This window comes from Pleurodeles waltl, chromosome 7 (genome assembly GCF_031143425.1).
Source record: "Pleurodeles waltl isolate 20211129_DDA chromosome 7, aPleWal1.hap1.20221129, whole genome shotgun sequence".
Taxonomy (NCBI): domain Eukaryota; kingdom Metazoa; phylum Chordata; class Amphibia; order Caudata; family Salamandridae; genus Pleurodeles; species Pleurodeles waltl.
Window position 1 is genome coordinate 1,498,104,999 of NC_090446.1, and position 20,637 is coordinate 1,498,125,635.

Genomic DNA, 20,637 nt, shown 5'->3' on the forward strand with positions numbered 1-20,637 from the left:
GTCACTCAGTTTTGTCCTAAATTTGCACAGTGGAGACAGCTGTGAGTCAGGCGTCCACTTTATCTGGCGTGCTCCGCTGGTCGGTGCTAGACCTGCACTCTGTAAGCACCACACACATACAGGAATTCGGTACCTATGGCGTCAAGACTGACCTAAAATATCCCAGATTGCGATTGACATGATTTCTTTAGTCTAGCCCTGACCAATGCAGACGCTTTCACGCCAGAACGCAATTGCAGGGCAACTAATGGGCAGATTTACCAAAATCTCACGCAACGCAGCACAGCAGCCAAAAATGCTGTGCTGTGTTGCGTGAAAAGGAGAGAGCAGAAGAGTGCCATTTTTACAGAAATATGGCGCTCTCCTCTCCCTAGCGCCGGCACTGAAATTAGCTGCTGTGCGCCACGCACACAACTTTGCATCATAGTGCAAGGGTATCTGCGTAAGTCTAGCTTAGGATTTGTACTGGAAGGGTAGCCTTCCAGTACAAAATACTATGCTTAGACTAACTTTAAACATTTTCCCACTTTGTAGGTGAGCTGTACAATGCAGCACACATGCAAAGTCGGAAAATAAAGGAGAAAAAAGGCATTTCTCCTTCATAGTGCCTATCTGAAATGGTCGCTTTTTTCTGACGCTAAACCTTGTCTACTTTGTTAAGTAAATATGGCTTAGTGTCAGAAACCTTGGGTAGTTCATGGGAACGCCCATGCACCACTCATGGCCCCAGATTCTCAAAGGTTTAGGGTCAGTTTAGCATTGCTTTTATGATGCTAAACAGATGCTAAATATTTTTGGCATTCACAAACCTACGCAAATAGGTATTTGCGTTGGTTTGTGTAGCAAAGTAACGCAAAGCAGCACAAAGGGGGCATTACATAGATGGTACATGGGCATACCTGTGCAACCACCCATGTATTTTGATGCTAAACCCTATTCCTAAACATCAGAAGAAAGGGCTTAGCGCCAAAAATTAACACCTTTGAAAAGCAATCGCTAAACATAGAAATGCTTTTTTATTTCTCCCTTCTTTTCCGACTTTGCATGTGTGCTGCACTGTACAGCACACATACAAAGTAGGAAAAGCATCCACTCATCTAGGCATAGCATTTTGTACAGGAGGGGTGCCCTTCCTGTACAAAACCTATGCTAGACTCACACACATACCCTAGCACTATGGCGCTAAGGTGTGTGTGTGGCGCACGGTAGCTAAAATCAGCGCCGGCGCTAGGGAGAGGGAAGAAGAGAGCCTTATTTCTGTGAATATGGCGCTCTCCTGCTCTCTCCTCGTAACACAGCACAACACAGCTTTTCTGGCTGCTGCACTGTCCTGCATGACACCTTTCAGAATCAGGGCCATGATATGCCCCCTTGGCGCTAACTGATGGAAAGCAACGCTATGTGCTACTTTCGGGTGAATTTCCAGCACTGAACAAGTTTAGCGCTGGAAAGTAAACTAGTGAAAAATGATTTGGGGCCAGATGTAGCAAATAAATAATTTGCGAGTTGCAAAGTGCGAGTCCATGCGACTCGCAATTTGCAACTCGCAAATTGGTATGCAGTACGGTGTCTCAGACACCGACTGCAACTCGCTATGGGGTCGCAATGACCCACCTCATCAATATTCATGAGGTGGGTCGCAAATTGCGGCCCCATAGCGAGTATAGGCACTCGCAAACATGGAAGCCTGCTGTCGTCAGCAGACCTCCATGTTCGTGACTGCTTTCAATAAAGCAGTTTTTTTTTTTTTAAGTGTAGCCCGTTTTCCTTAAAGGAAAACGAGCTGCTCTTTAAAAAAAAACGAAACCTTTCGTTTCGGTTTTTTTTTCAGGGCAGGTAGTGGTCCCTTGGACCACTACCTACCCTGAAAAAATATTTGTGGGTCCATTCACAAAGTGGAAGGGGTCCCGTGGGGACCCCTTCCAATTTGCGAGTGGGTTACCATCCACTTGAAGTGGATGGTAACTGCGACACCATTTGCGACCGCGTACGCGGTCGCAAATGGTATTGCATACCACTCAGACTCGCAAATAGGAAGGGAACACCCCTTCCTATTTGCGATTCTGAAATGCATATTGCGAGTCGGTACCGACTCGCAATATGCATTTCTGCATTGGGAAACGCGTTTAGCGACTCGCAAACGGCAATGTTTGCCGTTTGCGAGTCGCTAAACGTTTCCTACATCTGGCCCTTGGTGCCGTTTTGTGTCACCTTTGTGATGCAAACAAGGATCTAAAACTTAGTAAATAGACCCCTAAGACACAGATTCTCAAAGGTTTAACTTCAGTTTAGCACTGCTTTTGTAACGCTTAACCGAGGAAAAACATTTTTTGGCATTCACAAAGCAACACAAATTGGTATTTGCGTTGGTTTGTGTGACAAAGAAACCAAAGCAGCGTGAAACGCTGCTTCGCATTACTTTGCTTCGAGGGGGCATTACATGGGTGTACATGGGTGTACCCGTGCTACCACCCATGCTTTTGATGCTAAACCCTGTTCTGAAACATCAGAAGAAAGGGTTTAGTGCCAAAAATTAACACCTTTGAAAAGCAGGAGCTAAATGGAGAAATGTTTTTTATTTCTCACTGCTTTTCCGACTTTTCATGTGTGCTGCACTGTACAGCACCCATACAAAGTAGAAAAAGCATTTCCACTTGTCTAGGCATAGCATTTTGTAAACCTATGGTAGACTCAGGCATACATCCTAGCACTACAGTGCTAAGGTGTGTGCGTGGTGCACAGCAGCTGAAATCAGTGCTGGCGCTAGGGAGAGGGGAGAAGAGTGCAATATCTATGTGAATATGGCGTTCTCCTGCTCTCTCCTTGTCACGTATCGCAGCACAGCTTTTTCGGCTGCTGCACTGCCCTGCGGGACAACTTTGAGAATCTGGGCCTAAATGTATTCTGATTACTGCAAGTTTGTCCACCTCATTTACCTGAGAGAAAGAAGTGGAAGATTGACAAACATTTTGTACTGGGTTAGCGTCACAAAAGTGACGCTAACCAGCACAATTTTCTTTTCCTAAATTACTTTTCTGTGCACAACTTGTTTCGCGCTGAAAAGTACCCTAAAAGTAACACAAAGTACTTAGCACCAAGGGGGCACTACATAGGTGGTACATAGGCGTTCCCATGCAACCACCCATGCATTTTTACGCAAAACCGCATCTACAAACAGTAGTAGACAAGGTTTTGCACCAAAAGGTAATGCCATTTGAAAGCAGGCGTTAAAAGGAGAAATGTTTTCATTTCTCCTTTCTTTTCCAAATGTGCATGTGCGCTGCACTGTGCAGACGCATACAAAGTAGGAACAGTTTGAAAGTGTGTCTAAGCATAGTATTTTATACTGGAAGGGTACCCTTCCAGTACAAAACCTATGCTAGACTCACGCACACAGTCCTGCACTATGGCACGAATGAGTGTACGTGACGCACGGCAACTGTAATCCACACCAATGCTGGACAGAGGGGCGGACAGTACCATATCTTTGTAGATATGGCACTCTCCTGCTGCCTCCCTGTCATGTAGCGCAGGATTTTCTTTGCTGCGCTGCGCTGGGTGACTGTTTTGTAAATCTGCCCCAAAGTTTCAACTCACTTATGCCTCAACTACCCTCAACAAAACCTTTGCAAAGCAATAGACACAGTTACACATGCATATGTCTTAGAGACAAAATAGTGCACAATCCATGCTGATGTGTAAGATACTTTTTTTAAGCCAGGTCCTCCCTGAACCAGTACACAAGAAACCTAAGACCAGGTTCTCCTTTACTATGGTTCATCAGTTGGGTATAGTTTGGTTCCAGAGATACAGGGCCTCATTTACGAGGAAATGACGCAGCGTATCACTGCAAGCCAGGTTGCTGCCGCGCGGTGCGTCATGTTGAAAGTGCAGGGATGCGATGTATTTACAGAAATACAACGCATCCCTGTACTTTCCTCAGCACTGGAGTAGAAACTGCTGCCTAGTGCCAATGCAGGCATTCTTGCACCATCATGCAAGGGTGCCTGCGTTGCAGGGATGATTGCTTATTTGCCGGAAGGGCCACCTTCCTGCACATAAACAATCAGTAATGGTATTTTTCTCTTTCATTCTGCAGCACACGTAGAAAAAGGAAAAAAACAGGGATAAATAATTTTATTTCTCTCCATTGCACCACTTTAACGCCACCCCCTAGATGGTGTAGGAATCTGACGCATTCCCAGATTTGTAAATCCAGGAATGCAACAGACTTCATCAGGTTCCCTGGGTGTTGCTTGGGAACACCCACAGCAACACCCATGGAACGCCCATTCCAGGCAGAGTTATGAGTGAAAGGGGTCCATATTTACAAGGCCATGAAAAGCCATGCAAGGTGGCTTTGCATGGCCTTGTAAATATGGGCCGGCACACAGCCCTTGTTAGTGAGGCCCACAGTATGCACAGGACCCACCTCTAGGCATACTCACCCCACTTAGGGCATCACACTGAAGTATACAAAAAAGTCATGGATGGAATGCTTCAATTAATCTCGGACACTGGTAATTACTCGGTCTGCATCCCAGTCCATTGTTATTTTGCACATCATGCCACCTGAATTTGGACCCTGCAATATGCAAGTTAGTCTTGACCCTGCTCCAATAGGAACAGCCCAGCCCGGACTGCTAGGCTAGATCCTCTCTGAGCCCACCCAAGAGCAACCCAAGACCTCCCGGAGGAACCCAAGACTGTTTTGGGGGTCTTCAGTGGGGTGCAGCTTGGCCTGCAATTCGGGTTGGACTGTTCCTACTGCAGCTTGGTCAAGATCGGTTTGCATGCAGCTGGGTCCAAACTGAGGTGGCATAGTGGGCAAAAAACGATGGACTCAGGTACAGCCTGACTGTTTGCCAGTGGCTGAGATTAATTCAAGCATTCCATCAATAACCATGTTGTTGTTGCAGTGAAGCCCCAAATTCAACTGGTATGCCAAGACAGGGATCCGGTGGTCACTATGCACTAGAACCAAGCTATACCAACTAAAGCCCTAACCAGGACACAACTGCTCTTGGATTCCTTTTGTTCCAGCTCAGGGATGACCTGGCCTAGCAGTGTGGGCTGGACTGTTCCTACTGGAGCAGGGCCAAGAATAATTTGCAAATAGTTGGGTCCAAACTGAGGTAGCATGGTAAGTGAAAACCTGTGGACTGGGATGCAGCCGTGAGCGATTGCCAGTGGCTGAAATTATTTCAAGCATTCCACCCGCCCCCTTGTTGTTGAAAAAGAATAGGTAAACCACGTTTCTTACTGATCAGTGGCCAGTCTCGTAGTTCACAATGGGAATTCATGAAGTATGGCTAAATAATGTGTCCTACCGATCAGTGTCAGCATAGTAGTTCATAATGTGATCTTATGATAAATAGATTAAGCAAGCTTCCATTGTGTACGGCCTAGGCTACCATAGCATACTGTGATGCCATAAGCCAGAAGAGCAGTTCTAGAAACCATAAAACATGTGTACCGAAAACTTACAGGATGAAACATAGTCTAATTTTTCTTCTCATGTGTTCTCCACTCAGCTGTTTATGAATGATAACTCATTGGAAGACTGGCAGATTGCAGTCAATACCAAGAAGATCGGCTGGATTCTGCTGGAGCTTCTGGTCTGTCTGATCCACCCCTTCCCAGCTGGCAGTGACTGTGAAATCCAGGAGAGCCCCACCAGTATCAGGTTCCTCTCAGACATGGACACCATTCTCTCCATTCTGATGTTTCTGCGCATCTACTTGCTCCCCAGAACAATCCTCCTGTACAGTCGTGTGCTCGTGGATGCTTCATACCGCAGCATTGGCTCCCTCAACAAGATCAAATTCCAGTACCAGTTTGTTCTAAAGATACTTATGAACACCTATCCCGGCCGCCTCCTGCTCATCCTGACCGTGGGACTCTGGGTGATCGCATCCTGGACACTTTCTGTCTGTGAGAGGTAAGGTTTGTCAAAAGGTGAAAATAATATGGCACTTCCAACCTTCTGAAAAGCTGTTAATAGACAAGACCTAAAAAGGAAACAGGTATTCCTAGATTTTACCATACATAATTCAAATAACTGCACCTTATATATTGTATGACAGTAGTAATTTTGTAATATATAGCCCAGGCATGATGGGAGATGTACACAAAGCAGGGTGAAGATGACCAACTTCTTTTATATGACATAGAGGTTTCCCATAGTTGAAGTGCATGCAGGTTGTGGGCATCTCCAAAAGCTGTGGGGACTGTTACTTCACCACGACAATGCATGAGCTTTTGAATGGTATCACCTGGCCTTACATTACCAAAAAGGCATATTGTGGTCTTTAAAACTGTGGCCCTGAATATGATCTACAACACAGAATGGTCACTAGCTGAGGAGATACAAATTTTGCAGAATTATCACTAGCTGAGGAGATACAAATTGTGACAGTTACAATGGGACATAAAGTTGAAAGTGATGGCAGTGAGTGGAGGGAGGCAAAATAACGCTTGGCTGAAAAGACCAATGGAAAGGCCACTGAATGAAAGGTTGTACATTGGGTGCTAAATATTGCAATGTGGGTTTGAAAAGCATGAAAATTGCTAGATCTGCCTTTTCATGTTAATTTGATAGTACACACTGCATATTTCAAATGCATTAAGAGTGACAGCTATGATTCTCTATCAGCTGTATTTGATTTTTATTTGTTCATGATGTTAACGGGATGCAACCCTTGGTGACGCGGCTGGTGATAGGAATCATCTGTGACCTGGACGTGCCAACGTGAAAGAACTGGTATCTATTGAGTAGGAAGGAGGAAGAACCAGTGAAAGATTTTGCTAGTGAGTCCCATTGAGGCTTGGAAGAGGATTGCATGATCAGCAGTGTCTAAGGCAGCAGAGAGGTCCAGCATTATCAGGAGGCAATGGCCTGGAGGGTGTCATTTACGCTGTGTCTGTGCGATGTGAAGCCAGATTGGTTTCATGCTGGAGATTATTGGCGTTGATGTTATCTTAGAGTTTAGCGTAGACTGCTTTTTCAACATTTTTTCCAAGGAAGAGAAGGACTGCTAGTTGGCTAGGTCCTCGGGGTCTTGTGTGAATTTTTTAAGAAGTAGGAGGATGTGGCCTGTCTCAAAAGCTTGTAAGAAGATGCCTTAAGTGAAGGGGAGAGAGACTGACAATGGTGAATGCGGATGCAAGGTCATCTCCGGAGAGAGCTTTGCTGAATGACGAGGGGACACCACCTTCATAAGAGATGGCTTTCAGAGAGTTCAGGATGTTGTGAGATCAGCAACAGATATGACTTTGAAAAACACCCATTACAGGATGCTATGAGATTTAATGGGTCTAAGACAAGAAGCAGGCTTGGTGTCATCCATGTACTGTTGGGTCTTCAGTGTTTTTTCATTTAAGAAGTGGTTCATGGCATTTCATTTGTCAGTACGGTGTGGGATAGGAGGGTCAGGCAGGGGCTTGATGCAGCGCTTGAATGTTTTGAAGAGTGTTGTACTGCTGTTGGAAGCTTCATTGATGATGATGGTATATGCATGGGTTTGGCTGATGTGATGAGTTGCACAGGGACTTCAGTAGCATAAGGCTGCCAGGGGTTCTGTTATTCCTCTATTTTCTTTCATGTCTAGCAGTGGAGCATTTGTTGTCGTCATGATCTTTGTACTACCAGGGTGCTAAAGTATTAGGTTTGCACATTTGTGTTTTAGCCAGAGATGTTTATGTGGTTTTCCAGAAATGCACTGTAATAGTTGAGATGGGTGTTAACATCAGACATGAAGCTGGGTCAGCGAGCGATACATTTGAGCTTTAGATTTTCTAAAGGGTCTGAAGATTTGTTGTTCACTTTTGTATTGACTCGATTTGTTGGTTGGTCACTGAGCAGGGTGATGGGGACGCTGCAGTGGCCTATATGTATGGGAGGTTTACGCTGAATGGCTGGTGACATTGAGGAAATTAGGTCCAGGATGTAGCCCCTTGAGTCTATTGATTAGGTGACATGCTGTACCACGTTGAGTGTGTCAAAGAGCTTGAGGAGGCTGTCTCTTATTGTTTTCATGCTTGAGTTGTCTGCAAAATTGAAGTGTGGCTGTGATGAGATGAGATAAAAAGGAGGTCTGAGAATTTGTGTCACGATGGAAGTTGCACTAATCTTGTGCACTACAGCCTTCTGAAGCAATGTTCTTTTCCATCTCTCGCCATGCACACTAGTGACCACATATACAGAAATATGGTCATCAGAAGTAGAGACGGGGAAGGAGAATGAATAAAAGAGATAAACCAGACTCCACCAAGCAGAGTAGCTCTTTTATAAGAAGCACCCTACAACACCAGTGTCACTCTGTAATTGCTCATCTAAAATGTCTGTTTTTCTAGCAGAGAAGCATATGATTGGCACATTGCCATCCACGCTGAGCTAGAACATCAAAAGTATTTTGCCATTATTACAGCAAAGTATTTAAGCATAGGATTAGCACTGTTCCATCCAGGCTGAGCTGGAAAATGACTATAGCCATTTACCACTCCCGGCACAGTATTACAGCTTTGAATTGGTAAAATACCAACCAAGCCAACCTGGAATTACTAAAAGCAACCCCTGACATGTGTTGTGCTCTAGTTAGGGCTCTTAAATGAACTACAGCTTTGTCCAGACACAAAGGAGCAAGCAAGAAAAGTCAAGGCAATACCCTTTCATGCCTAGAGTGCCACATAAATTATGCAAAAAAAGGAAGCAGGGAAGTCTGGGTATTTCCCAAGTTTAGGCAGAGAGCAGCTCTGGAGCACCCTACAATACCAGGGACACTCTGAAACTGCTTACTTCAGATGTCTGTTTGTCTTTAAACATAGGATTAGCACAGTGCCATCCACACTCAGCTGAAAAACGACAAAACGAGAATGTGTGTGTTTGTGTAAACTTCATACTTGTATAGCGCACTACTCACCAGTTAGGGTCTCAAGGCTCTGTACGTATTCCGCTGTGGAACCCCTCCTGGTTTTTCCCTGTGAGGTGCCCACTCCTGGGCAACCTCCAAGGTGAAGCCAGGCATCCCAGCGCTGTTGGGGCCATTGTGCATCAGGGTCTGCCGCTCTAACCATTGAACCACACTTCACGTGTGTGTGTGTGTGTGTGGTTAAAGTATGCAGAGAAGATCCTGCATTGCTTTTCAGTTAAGCACAAATGGCCTGATTCACAAACTCCATTCTGTAGTATGTCTTGTAGTACTACAAAGGGTATGTTTTACCTATTTTTATGTGTGTGGACTACATCCCCCTCTCCAGAGGAGCCTTTGCACACACCCACATATGGTTTTGTAGTAAATGGTGGGGGGCAACAAGGGAGTGGGCAGGAGAAGGGGCAGACTCACTCTTAAAAGGGATGTATTTGGGAGTTTAGGAGGGTTTAGGCAGGATATTGTGTATATAATGAATAATCATAAACATACATCAGAAGGAGTCATTCTGGAGCTGCTGGGCAGCTTTGGGTTGGTAAATACTTTTGGACAGTAGACTTTCTATACAGTGATGTAGGTGGCAAGATGAACTTAAAGCAGCCTGGGCTTCAATCTAGCCCAGTACAGATATAGGTGGTCATTACAACCTCAGCGGTCTTTTTACAAGACCGCCGAGGGACCGCCATGCGGAAGTCCGCCAGTAGTGGCGGTTTGCCGCTCGGCGTATTATGACTGTTGGCTGCTCTCCGTCCTTTTTCCGACGGAGAGCCGCCAACAGCCATACTGGCGGGCGCCGGGGAAGTGGAGGTTGGCGGTGTTCTGTTGGCGGTGTCGGCGGAGCAGCCCCCATAGCTCCCGTCCCCTCCCGCAGGATCGACGGAACAGGTAAGTCGATTGTCCGTTAGGGGAGGGGGGAGGGGGTGGGGGTGTTGTGTGTTGTGTGAGTTCATGGGGGTGTGCGTCTGTGTATGTAGAGGGGGTGTGTTAGTGCGTGTATGCTTGCAGGGGTGTTGCATGTTTTGGGAATGAGTGCGTGTATGTCTGTGGGTATGTCTGTATGGATGTGTGCGTGTATGTTTGTATGTGGGTGTGTGTATGACTGTGTGTGTATGCTGGCATGTATGTCGGTGTGTGTGCGTGTGTGTGTGAGTTATGTGATGTTGGGGGTCGGGTTGGGGAGGGGGGCCCTGCCACCTTTGGGGGGTGGCAGGGGTGGTGGGGGGTGTAGGGGAGGGAGTCAGGGTGGGGGTGGGGGGTGGGGGAGACCCCTATCAATGCCAGGGAAGGAATTCCCTGGCACTGATAGTGCTTACCGCCATGGATTTCGTGGTGGTTTCAAACCGCATGAAATCCATGGTGGTCAGCCGGGTCCAAATACCGCCGGCAGTATAGTGACGGCCGCCGGACTGGAGACCCAGGTCTCCGGCCCGGCGGGCAGAACGGAGAACCGGCGGATGAGCATGGTGGTAACCGCCATGGTCATAATTCCACAAAGTAAGACGCCAGCCTGTTGGCGGTCTTACCGCCGCTTCTGCACCTTCCGCCAGGGTCATAATGACCCCCATAGACTTTAAACAATGTTTGTTTACTATCAAATATCCATTGTCAGCACAGACCCAGGCCTGGTGAAAAGGCAGGTTATATGTTTTAGCCTCTCTGATGCCCTTCTAAATCTGAAAATGAATTACTGATCGGTGGCCCTCAGAGGCACTGACACGGGGAACAAGCACTGGTAAATGCATTAGATTTTGCCTTTGTGAATAATAATAAACTGTTTTTGTTGTACCATGTAGCTTGGTGAATAGTTGTGCAATATAAGTTACTGAAACTCTGTTCTATTGTCATGACTTGTTTTTTAAGAAAGACACTATATTAGACAAATAAAAAAGCACTCTTTGAAACTTACACACTGTAATCACACACCACCAATCCACCCAAACTAACCCGCCACCCCTTCACACATTCACGCAGTCAAATAAAGCATAAAACCAGTGAAACTCGCCTGTTTTTAGCAAAAGCATTTGCGCTTTTGTAGTGTTTGGTTTTCAAACGACGATGTGTGAGACAGGCAAGAGCCTCCCATAATACAGTACAAATTCAGGTCGGTTTTCGGTGCAATAGCATTAGAAGAAGAAATACTCCAAAAGTTGCAATCTATTGATAATATATGTCAACAGTCCAGCGCTGCATGCTGACGAAGCTGTTTTGGAGTGCTAAAGAACATAGCATGCGTCATTAATGTCGCATTAGTTGTCTTTAGATGACGTTTTGCTTGTTTAAAGGAAACCTAGCCTTTTGAGCTGTTCGCTAAAATATTAGTAAAATTATTTCACTATCCTACAGTAAATTATACTGTTCAATAAGCCCTCCGCCTCCAAAAAATGTAACTAGCGATTTACCACACAAAAATAAGCAATTTAGGAAAAAAAATCAGTGTCTCTGTACAAAGCTTCACAGACGTTAAAATCGTGCAAATAGCACCATGTTTACGTGGAAAAAACACACACACGCTAACCTTAACAACCTTAGGCTAATGTCCTCCTTTATACAGCCTAGCTCTCGCCTTTCTTAACCAAAGTACAAAGCAGGCAACCTTCTTCTGGGACTGCAGACTCCTTGCCAGATCCTTTTTGTTTTAGAAAAAATAGAAGGTGAAAGCGTATTAGAAAGTACAAACATGTTAAACATAGCCTAAGGCTTTTACATACACAATTGCCATTTAAGCCAACTGCAGAAACATTTTAATCCCTGCACAACATTACAGGTAAATCCCCTCACAACATCACAGGTAAATCCCCTGGTAAATCCCCACACGACATCACAGGTAAATCCCCTCGTAAATCCCCACACGACATCACAGGTAAATCCCCGCACAACAACACAGTTAAATCCCCCGGTAAATCCCCGCAAAATATCACAGGTAAATTCCCGCACAACATCACAGGTAAATCCCCGCACAATATCACAGTTAAATCCCCCGGTGAATCCCTGCACAACATCACAGGTAAATTCCCCCACAGCATCACAGGTAAATCCCTGCACAACATCACAGGTAAATTCCCACACAACATCACAGGTAAATTCCTGCACAAAATCACAGGTAAATCCCCGCACTTCCCGCACAACATCATAGGTAAATCCCTGCACAACATCACAGGTAAATTCCCGCACAACATCACAGGTAAATTCCAGCACAACATCACAGGTAAATCCCCGCACAACATCACAGGTAAATCCCCAAGTAAATCCCCGCACAACATCACAGGTAAATCCCCGCACAATATCACAGTTAAATCCCCCGGTGAATCCCTGCACAACATCACAGGTAAATTCCCCCACAGCATCACAGGTAAATCCCTGCACAACATCACAGGTAAATTCCCACACAACATCACAGGTAAATTCCCGCGCAAAATCACAGGTAAATCCCTGCACTTCCCGCACAACATCATAGGTAAATCCCTGCACAACATCACAGGTAAATCCCCGCACAACATCACAGGTAAATCCCCCAGTAAATCCCCGCACAACATCACAGGTAAATCCCCGCACAACAACACAGTTAAATCCCCCGGTAAATCCCCGCACAATATCACAGGTAAATTCCCGCACAACATCACAGGTAAATCCCCGCACAATATCACAGTTAAATCCCCCGGTGAATCCCTGCACAACATCACAGGTAAATTCCCCCACAGCATCACAGGTAAATCCCTGCACAACATCACAGGTAAATTCCCACACAACATCACAGGTAAATTCCCGCACAAAATCACAGGTAAATCCCCGCACTTCCCGCACAACATCATAGGTAAATCCCTGCACAACATCACAGGTAAATTCCCGCACAACATCACAGGTAAATTCCAGCACAACATCACAGGTAAATCCCCGCACAACATCACAGGTAAATCCCCAAGTAAATCCCCGCACAACATCACAGGTAAATCCCCGCACAATATCACAGTTAAATCCCCCGGTGAATCCCTGCACAACATCACAGGTAAATTCCCCCACAGCATCACAGGTAAATCCCTGCACAACATCACAGGTAAATTCCCACACAACATGACAGGTAAATTCCCGCGCAAAATCACAGGTAAATCCCTGCACTTCCCGCACAACATCATAGGTAAATCCCTGCACAACATCACAGGTAAATTCCCGCACAACATCACAGGTAAATTCCAGCACAACATCACAGGTAAATCCCCGCACAACATCACAGTTAAATCCCCCGGTGAATCCCTGCACAACATCACAGGTAAATTCCCCCACAGCATCACAGGTAAATCCCTGCACAACATCACAGGTAAATTCCCACACAACATCACAGGTAAATTCCCGCGCAAAATCACAGGTAAATCCCTGCACTTCCCGCACAACATCATAGGTAAATCCCTGCACAACATCACAGGTAAATCCCCGCACAACATCACAGGTAAATCCCCCAGTAAATCCCCGCACAACATCACAGGTAAATCCCCGCACAACAACACAGTTAAATCCCCCGGTAAATCCCCGCACAATATCACAGGTAAATTCCCGCACAACATCACAGGTAAATCCCCGCACAATATCACAGTTAAATCCCCCGGTGAATCCCTGCACAACATCACAGGTAAATTCCCCCACAGCATCACAGGTAAATCCCTGCACAACATCACAGGTAAATTCCCACACAACATCACAGGTAAATTCCCGCACAAAATCACAGGTAAATCCCCGCACTTCCCGCACAACATCATAGGTAAATCCCTGCACAACATCACAGGTAAATTCCCGCACAAAATCACAGGTAAATTCCAGCACAACATCACAGGTAAATCCCCGCACAACATCATAGGTAAATCCCTGCACAACATCACAGGTAAATTCCCGCACAACATCACAGGTAAATTCCAGCACAACATCACAGGTAAATTCCCGCGCAAAATCACAGGTAAATCCCTGCACTTCCCGCACAACATCATAGGTAAATCCCTGCACAACATCACAGGTAAATCCCCACACAACATCACAGGTAAATCCCCCAGTAAATCCCCGCACAACATCACAGGTAAATCCCCGCACAACAACACAGTTAAATCCCCCGGTAAATCCCCGCACAATATCACAGGTAAATTCCCGCACAACATCACAGGTAAATCCCCGCACAATATCACAGTTAAATCCTCCGGTGAATCCCTGCACAACATCACAGGTAAATTCCCCCACAGCATCACAGGTAAATCCCTGCACAACATCACAGGTAAATTCCCACACAACATCACAGGTAAATTCCCGCACAAAATCACAGGTAAATCCCCGCACTTCCCGCACAACATCATAGGTAAATCCCTGCACAACATCACAGGTAAATTCCCGCACAACATCACAGGTAAATTCCAGCACAACATCACAGGTAAATCCCCGCACAACATCACAGGTAAATCCCCAAGTAAATCCCCGCACAACATCACAGATAAATCCCCACACAATATCACAGTTAAATCCCCCAGTGAATCCCTGCACAACATCACAGGTAAATTCCCCCACAGCATCACAGGTAAATCCCTGCACAACATCACAGGTAAATTCCCACACAACATCACAGGTAAATCCTTTGAAGCTTTGTTTAGAAAACAGACATCTATGCCAAATAAAAGAAAGAATTAGCCTAGATGTGAAGATTGTTATTGTTCTTGTAAGCAGCATATGTATTTTTTTTAAAGGCACTCCAACATTTGTAGATAAAGGTTCTAAACAGCACAATTCACGCGAGGTGGCCCTCACCAGTAGTGTAGCTAGAGGAAGGAGGGGGTGGTGGGAGTGGGACACTAAAGTACCCCCGCCTCCAAGGGCCACACCACCTCAGCTGGGATGGCTAAAGCTGAGTTAGCAGGCCCTTTGTGACAAAAATCAATCGTGAATTAGCGTAGTTGTAAAGATTGTTACCATGCAGATTACTAACATTTGTGGCGTTTAATGGCATTTAGACATTTATGTGCGAAAGTTTCCAAAAGCACCCCTCACTGCATTTAATTAAATACAAATAAAATACAATTTTAAAACACGACCTGGTAGAAACAACACTATAACGTTGCAAATCCAATAAATATGTTTTAAACTATTTAACAATATGCTTAATTTTTAAACAACATAAAGACGCCGAACCCGAAAGACATTATAAGACTTGTTTCTTTGGACGACGCGGCTCTTAGTTTTGGTATTGGTTTTTTTCTTAGAACTACATTAATTTGGAGCCCGAAAAAAGTAAGACCTTATACTGCATGCGGCCAAAAAACACGCATAAAATGCGTGCTGCCGCAAAAACATGTTTTAAAATACTTTGTAGAAAGAATGTGAAAATTAGTTGAAAGGTGTGTTGACAAGCATGCGTAAAATGCTACATTGTAGAAAGAATGTGTAAATTAGTTAAAAGGCGTGTTGACAAGCACGCTTTAAATGCATGCAGACAGGGGAAGATAAGTATCGGTAAACAGTAAACGCTTTGCAGCCTCAACATAAGAAAAAAAATTCCACCCACTGAGGCGCCTGAGAATGAGTACTTGGGCCTCCGGTAGGGTGACCAGATTTTGAGGAGCAAAAACCGGGACAGGTCAGACATAAAAGAAGGACTAAAGACTTTACTCTCACTTTTATATCTGGCCTGTCCCGTTTTTTTTTGTTTTTTTACGTAGCTCTGTGAATGTGTGCCTATACATATGTTTGTGTGTATATATATATATATATATATATATATATATATATATACACATACACACACACATACACACACATACACACGCACACATTTACAAGACTCCATATATAAAATTAGCTATGGCTTGACCTCCCACTCTTCACCCTCAACCTGCCCCCACCCACCTCTCTCTGCTCCCCACTCCATCTCTCTGCTGGGGGCAGACAGTGGACTGTGTTGCCTCACAGTAACAGATAAATTACTTTATTTTTTCATACTTTTCTTATGCTTCCCTACATGATCTGACCGTTGTCCCAGAAACCAGCACATTAATTTAATTATCTGACCTTTGTCCCAAAAACCTGGGCATTTGTTTAAAATTAAGAGAAGCGTTGGGACACTGGGATAGTCCTCTAAAAACCGGGACTGTCTGGGGAAATCCGGGACGTCTGGTCACCCTAGCCTCGGAATACTGATAAGAGAAAGAACAGGAAATAAAACGCTACAACCAATAGAAAAGGAGGAAAAGCAAAGTGGCAAGAACACTGACAAATAAGAAGTGAAGGGAGGATTAAGCCCCTTCTAAAATATATTTAAAAAAATAGATTTCACAAGCAAAGCGCAAGTGCTGTGCAGGCAAAACCTAAAATTATTTTTGTTACCCTTTCAAATGCTTGTGCTGCAGATACTTCAGTTAATCCATGAACACCGCCAGTCTCACCTTCAAAGGTGTTCAAAGATCCCAACTGGCTCTTGGTCACCTCCAAAAAGCCTCCAGAGAATGTCTTCTCACAATCAGAGGTCTAAAGCTGTTTATCAGGCACACTAGACTGGTCCTTCAGCATCCCATGGCTCCTAGGCTCACTGTTCCACCCTTAACATGTACTGTAAAACTCTGGAAAGCAATTGTCTGGTAATTCTGTCACTGGCGAAATGAGACCCCCCCAAAGAGGCCACAAAAATGGTGACACCGGCTATAAGCTTGTAAGGGTGGTGGCTGTAGACTAGGGAGCAGGCTGTAGTTTTACTGGTTTTGAACTGTTAGAGCTGATTCAGCTTCCTCTCCAAGCACCTGTGTCCCATAGAAAGGTAGGTCCATCAGACTGGCTTGGAAGTTAGGAGAAAAATTAAAAGTTCGGAGCCAAGCACCCCGCCTGTGATGGAAGTGACCACAGCCACAGACTCCACTGTGTCCAGACCAGATTTGATAATGTGACGGGAGGCGCTCTACCCACCTCTTAAAAATAACTCCTCATGTCCTCCTATGTTAGGGGTACAAGGGCCCCGGGATCTGGAATGAAGTGTTGAGGTGCTGCGGTAGATTGAGGTCGATGTGGAGCCGGGTCCAGTGGAGTCACCGGAGCAGAGCCATTCCCAGGAGGAACTAGCTCTAGGTCAAACAGCTTCGGCTCCGAGGACAAAGGGCCTGTGGGAGTGGAAGGATGCTGAGGTCACTTAACTTTGGTGTCTTTTTGTGCTTCTTTCTTTTCCCCCAGAAGAGTCTGAGGAAGGTGACCTTGAGTGAGGCCTTGAATGTTGCAAACTCTGTTGTTTATCCCTGGTCATAAAGAGCTTTGCTTCCCGCTTTTTACGGCCTTTGGGTGAATACTGCGACAGGCTTTGCATGTCTAAGACTCATGGTCCGAACCAAGGCACCAGAGGCGGATAGTGGGGGGCATTATTGAAATCTGCCCCTCGCAGCACGTACCAGGTGTATACCATGATTTCTCAGGGGAGGCATGGCACTGCAAAAGTAAGCGCTTAGCTCCAGATCCCCGTTGAAGGCACTGAAAAAGGGATCTGATGTTTTTGCGCCAGAGTGGGTGCTATATGTCTTTGGGGATGTCACTTGACATCTCTTACAGCATTGCCCAAAGTTAATGCCCCTTACTGGCAATGTGAAAGTGTTGAAGTTTTCCAGATCCAGTCTGACACCTGGAGGTGTTCTACAAGTGAGGGCTCTCTAGGTAGGAATATCCATTAGAAACAGCTGTTACTGAGTCAAAATTGAATGCAGTATGCCTGTTTCGACATGATGTAGGATGGCACATGAGATACTGTCCAACTCTAAAGCAAGTTCACCCTCCATATTATGGGCAGAAAATGTTCTAGTTAAATATATATGAATTTTGCCCATCTTAGTACCTGGGAGGTACATCATTGGCATTCAAAGCTATGGTTTTTTTTCTCACAAAGAATTGTGAACTCCTGCTATCAAAGGTGATGTGCAACCTGGTATTGGTGCACTCTGACTTGTTATGACTGGTGAAAGGCGCAGTCAGGGAGATGGACAATGGCAAGGGGAAATTCTATGAGCCAGAGACAGAAATAAATGAGGGAGGAAAATGATGTTCTTAGACAGGCCATGAATTTTATTTATATCTGTCCCTCTCTCACCAATCTTGAGGATTACCTACTTTTTATTTAATCACACAAACTTGGCAAAGGGTATTGGACTTCTTTATATGAGCAACAGATTACAGATTACATTACATAAGGTCAGATTCCCTTTTTTATAATTTTGTTTTCTTGCACAGGCATATTAGGCAATTTGCTCAGAATCACAGGATGTTGGGCCAATGCCAGGACTTGAACCTGGCTTCCCAGTTTCAAAGTTGGCAGCTAATACCATTAAGCCACCTGTTCCACTTTGGTGGAACACTGCCAGGAATATCTCTTAAACAGAAATTATGTTACTTTGTCAAGTATGGAAGCCCCCAAACAAGAGTATCCCTCCTCATGCAAGCAAACCCCTTACGGGCCTTTGTCATGCAATGATGTTGCTTCTAACCATGAATTACCAACCCTCCCACCTGAGTTCTACATGACTTTTATGACATGTAAGGATGGAGCAACATAGATTAGTACTACCAAATGCATGATGGTTATTTTTCATTAGTTTTTAAATCTGCTCTAAATTCATACCCAAGTATTCGGAAAATGATTCCACAGTTCAAAAATCTTGGAGATGAAGGGATCATCGACTTGACAAGGTTTCAAGTAAAAACACTGTTCTGTTGTATGGTAATATTAAATTAAGCCACAACTAAAGTCTCCACCAAGAAGCACAAAGCTGCTCCTTACACTCTCTAGGATGCATCCATATGAAAAACAGTGGAAGGGCCTATCCTTCAAATATACCTATGATGCTTTACCAGTGATGAGAAGGAGAAGGGTCCTCACGCCTTAGTTTCCCAAAGTTAAATCACCTTGAGACATTTTACAATAATACGGGATATTATAAATAAATGATGAGGTGTGAGTCATAACTCATAACCAAATGACAACCCATTTTTCATACTGCTTTTGTCTATATTCACATTAGTGCCTCCACTCTGTCAGCTACTTCTAGCTGATTCATTCAGAAGTAGATTTTTCAAAACATCTATTGTATAAATATGTATTCATTAATAAGAATTACTGTCCACTCTGGAGAATTGTGTGTACAGTATTCTATTTATTCAACTAATTCAGAGTACAAAGTGTTTGTCCTGACATCAGGATATCATCGTCCAAAATCATTCATCAAACTCATCTTAAATGCCTTATTTATTAAATGCCTTTGACAATAAACCTGAAATTAGTGAGGGTCTAACTATAATTGTGTGATCATATTGACAACTCTCAGATTTCTGATAAATGACAATCAGTTCAGCTCTGTGGAAATAACTAGAAAATATTAGAAGGATGAGCGTCTCTTCAACCCTGCACATTTTCACCTCCTGACCACAACTCTTCTGTGGAGTAGGCGCTTCTACGCATCAGGCGCCTTGTTGTTTACATCTAGCTGTTGATCTCCGATCTACATCAGGCCTTAGGAGAGGACCATTAAATTAGCATCAATGATTTCTTCACTTTAACCCAAACTGTTATCAACATACCACACACAACCCTAGCTGGATGAAAGTTCCCAAAGGATTTCCATTCAGGATTTCTCTCCTATCTGAGAAAAATACCTTTCAGGCTAGAAGGCCTTATTTAATTAATTGCTTCGTGGTTCCCACCAAACTCATGGTTCCTTCGCCTCATTTAGAGGAGTGGGATCCACTAGGTTTCCATCAGAGAAATGTCAGCTGGCTCCATCAATGGAAACACTTGACTTATTGTTGCATCTGGACTACCAGGTTACTGTGGTGGTCACTCCACCCTATTTAGAGCTGGGTAACTCTCAGAGTTCTGTATCCAGGGCCACAATATGAAGGACTGATTATAGAAAAAAACATGAGCAGGAGCAACAAATGTGCAGCCCATTTTGCAAAGTTCACAGACTTTACTGCGATAGCGGAGCAGTAAAGGCTTTGGTGATCCTGGGACCAGTGGAAGGCAGGGGCTACTGGGTTTCAACTGTGGCAGTGGAAGTTATTTGCCACTGATGTCCCATGGACTATCTTATTATTTCGTTACAAACTGGGCCAAGTACAACCCCTTCAACACATGACTCTCAGGGTAGAAAGGGCAATCAGTCACAGGTTGTTAGCATGAGGAGTGCACAAGCTCAGCAGGCAAAAAATCAACCAACAGACACAATGATCATCCAAGTCAGCATCCCTGAGTGTGACTCTCTCCAGGCCCTTCATCCATCCCTCTCCCTCTGCTACTCCCTCGCAGTTTGCTTCCCTAGGTCTGGCTCCTGCCCCTTCTTGGCTGAAGTCAGGAGTTAGCACAAATCAAGCTCTGGTGGAGTATTATGTCCACAGTCAAATGCATGCTTCGCCTTTTTAGTATTACCCCATTCTAGAGATGGATGCATGTTTATGGTTGTTGTTCACATTCTGTTATCAGCAGTGTCCTCCTTGCATGTCCTCCAGGGGCAATGGCTAACTTACGAGTGCACTGGGAGGCGGGCATGGGCCCTGTCACTCAGGATGTCACCCAGCCTTAGTCTGTGGAACTGAAGCATGTGGGCCGCTGCTGGTGAAGGTGGGGGCCCAGCCGTTGTGGTCTTCATATGTGGTGATGCAGCGCCACCTGAGCCGCGGACAGAGGCAGCCTGGGTTAGGCTGGGGGCACTGACAGCAGTCA

General features: G+C 44.9%; 1 protein-coding gene across 2 annotated transcripts in view; it reads left to right on the top strand.

Annotated features, from left to right (window-relative positions):
- The window catches only part of KCNN4 (potassium calcium-activated channel subfamily N member 4), a 564,485-nt gene that overhangs the window by 236,255 nt on the left and 307,593 nt on the right, over positions 1 to 20,637 (top strand). For both annotated transcript variants that reach the window (XM_069201258.1, XM_069201257.1), the window contains exon 3: positions 5,535 to 5,941. In XM_069201258.1, coding sequence (XP_069057359.1) covers positions 5,535 to 5,941 — 407 coding nt within the window. The remainder of the gene's footprint in view (positions 1 to 5,534; positions 5,942 to 20,637) is intronic.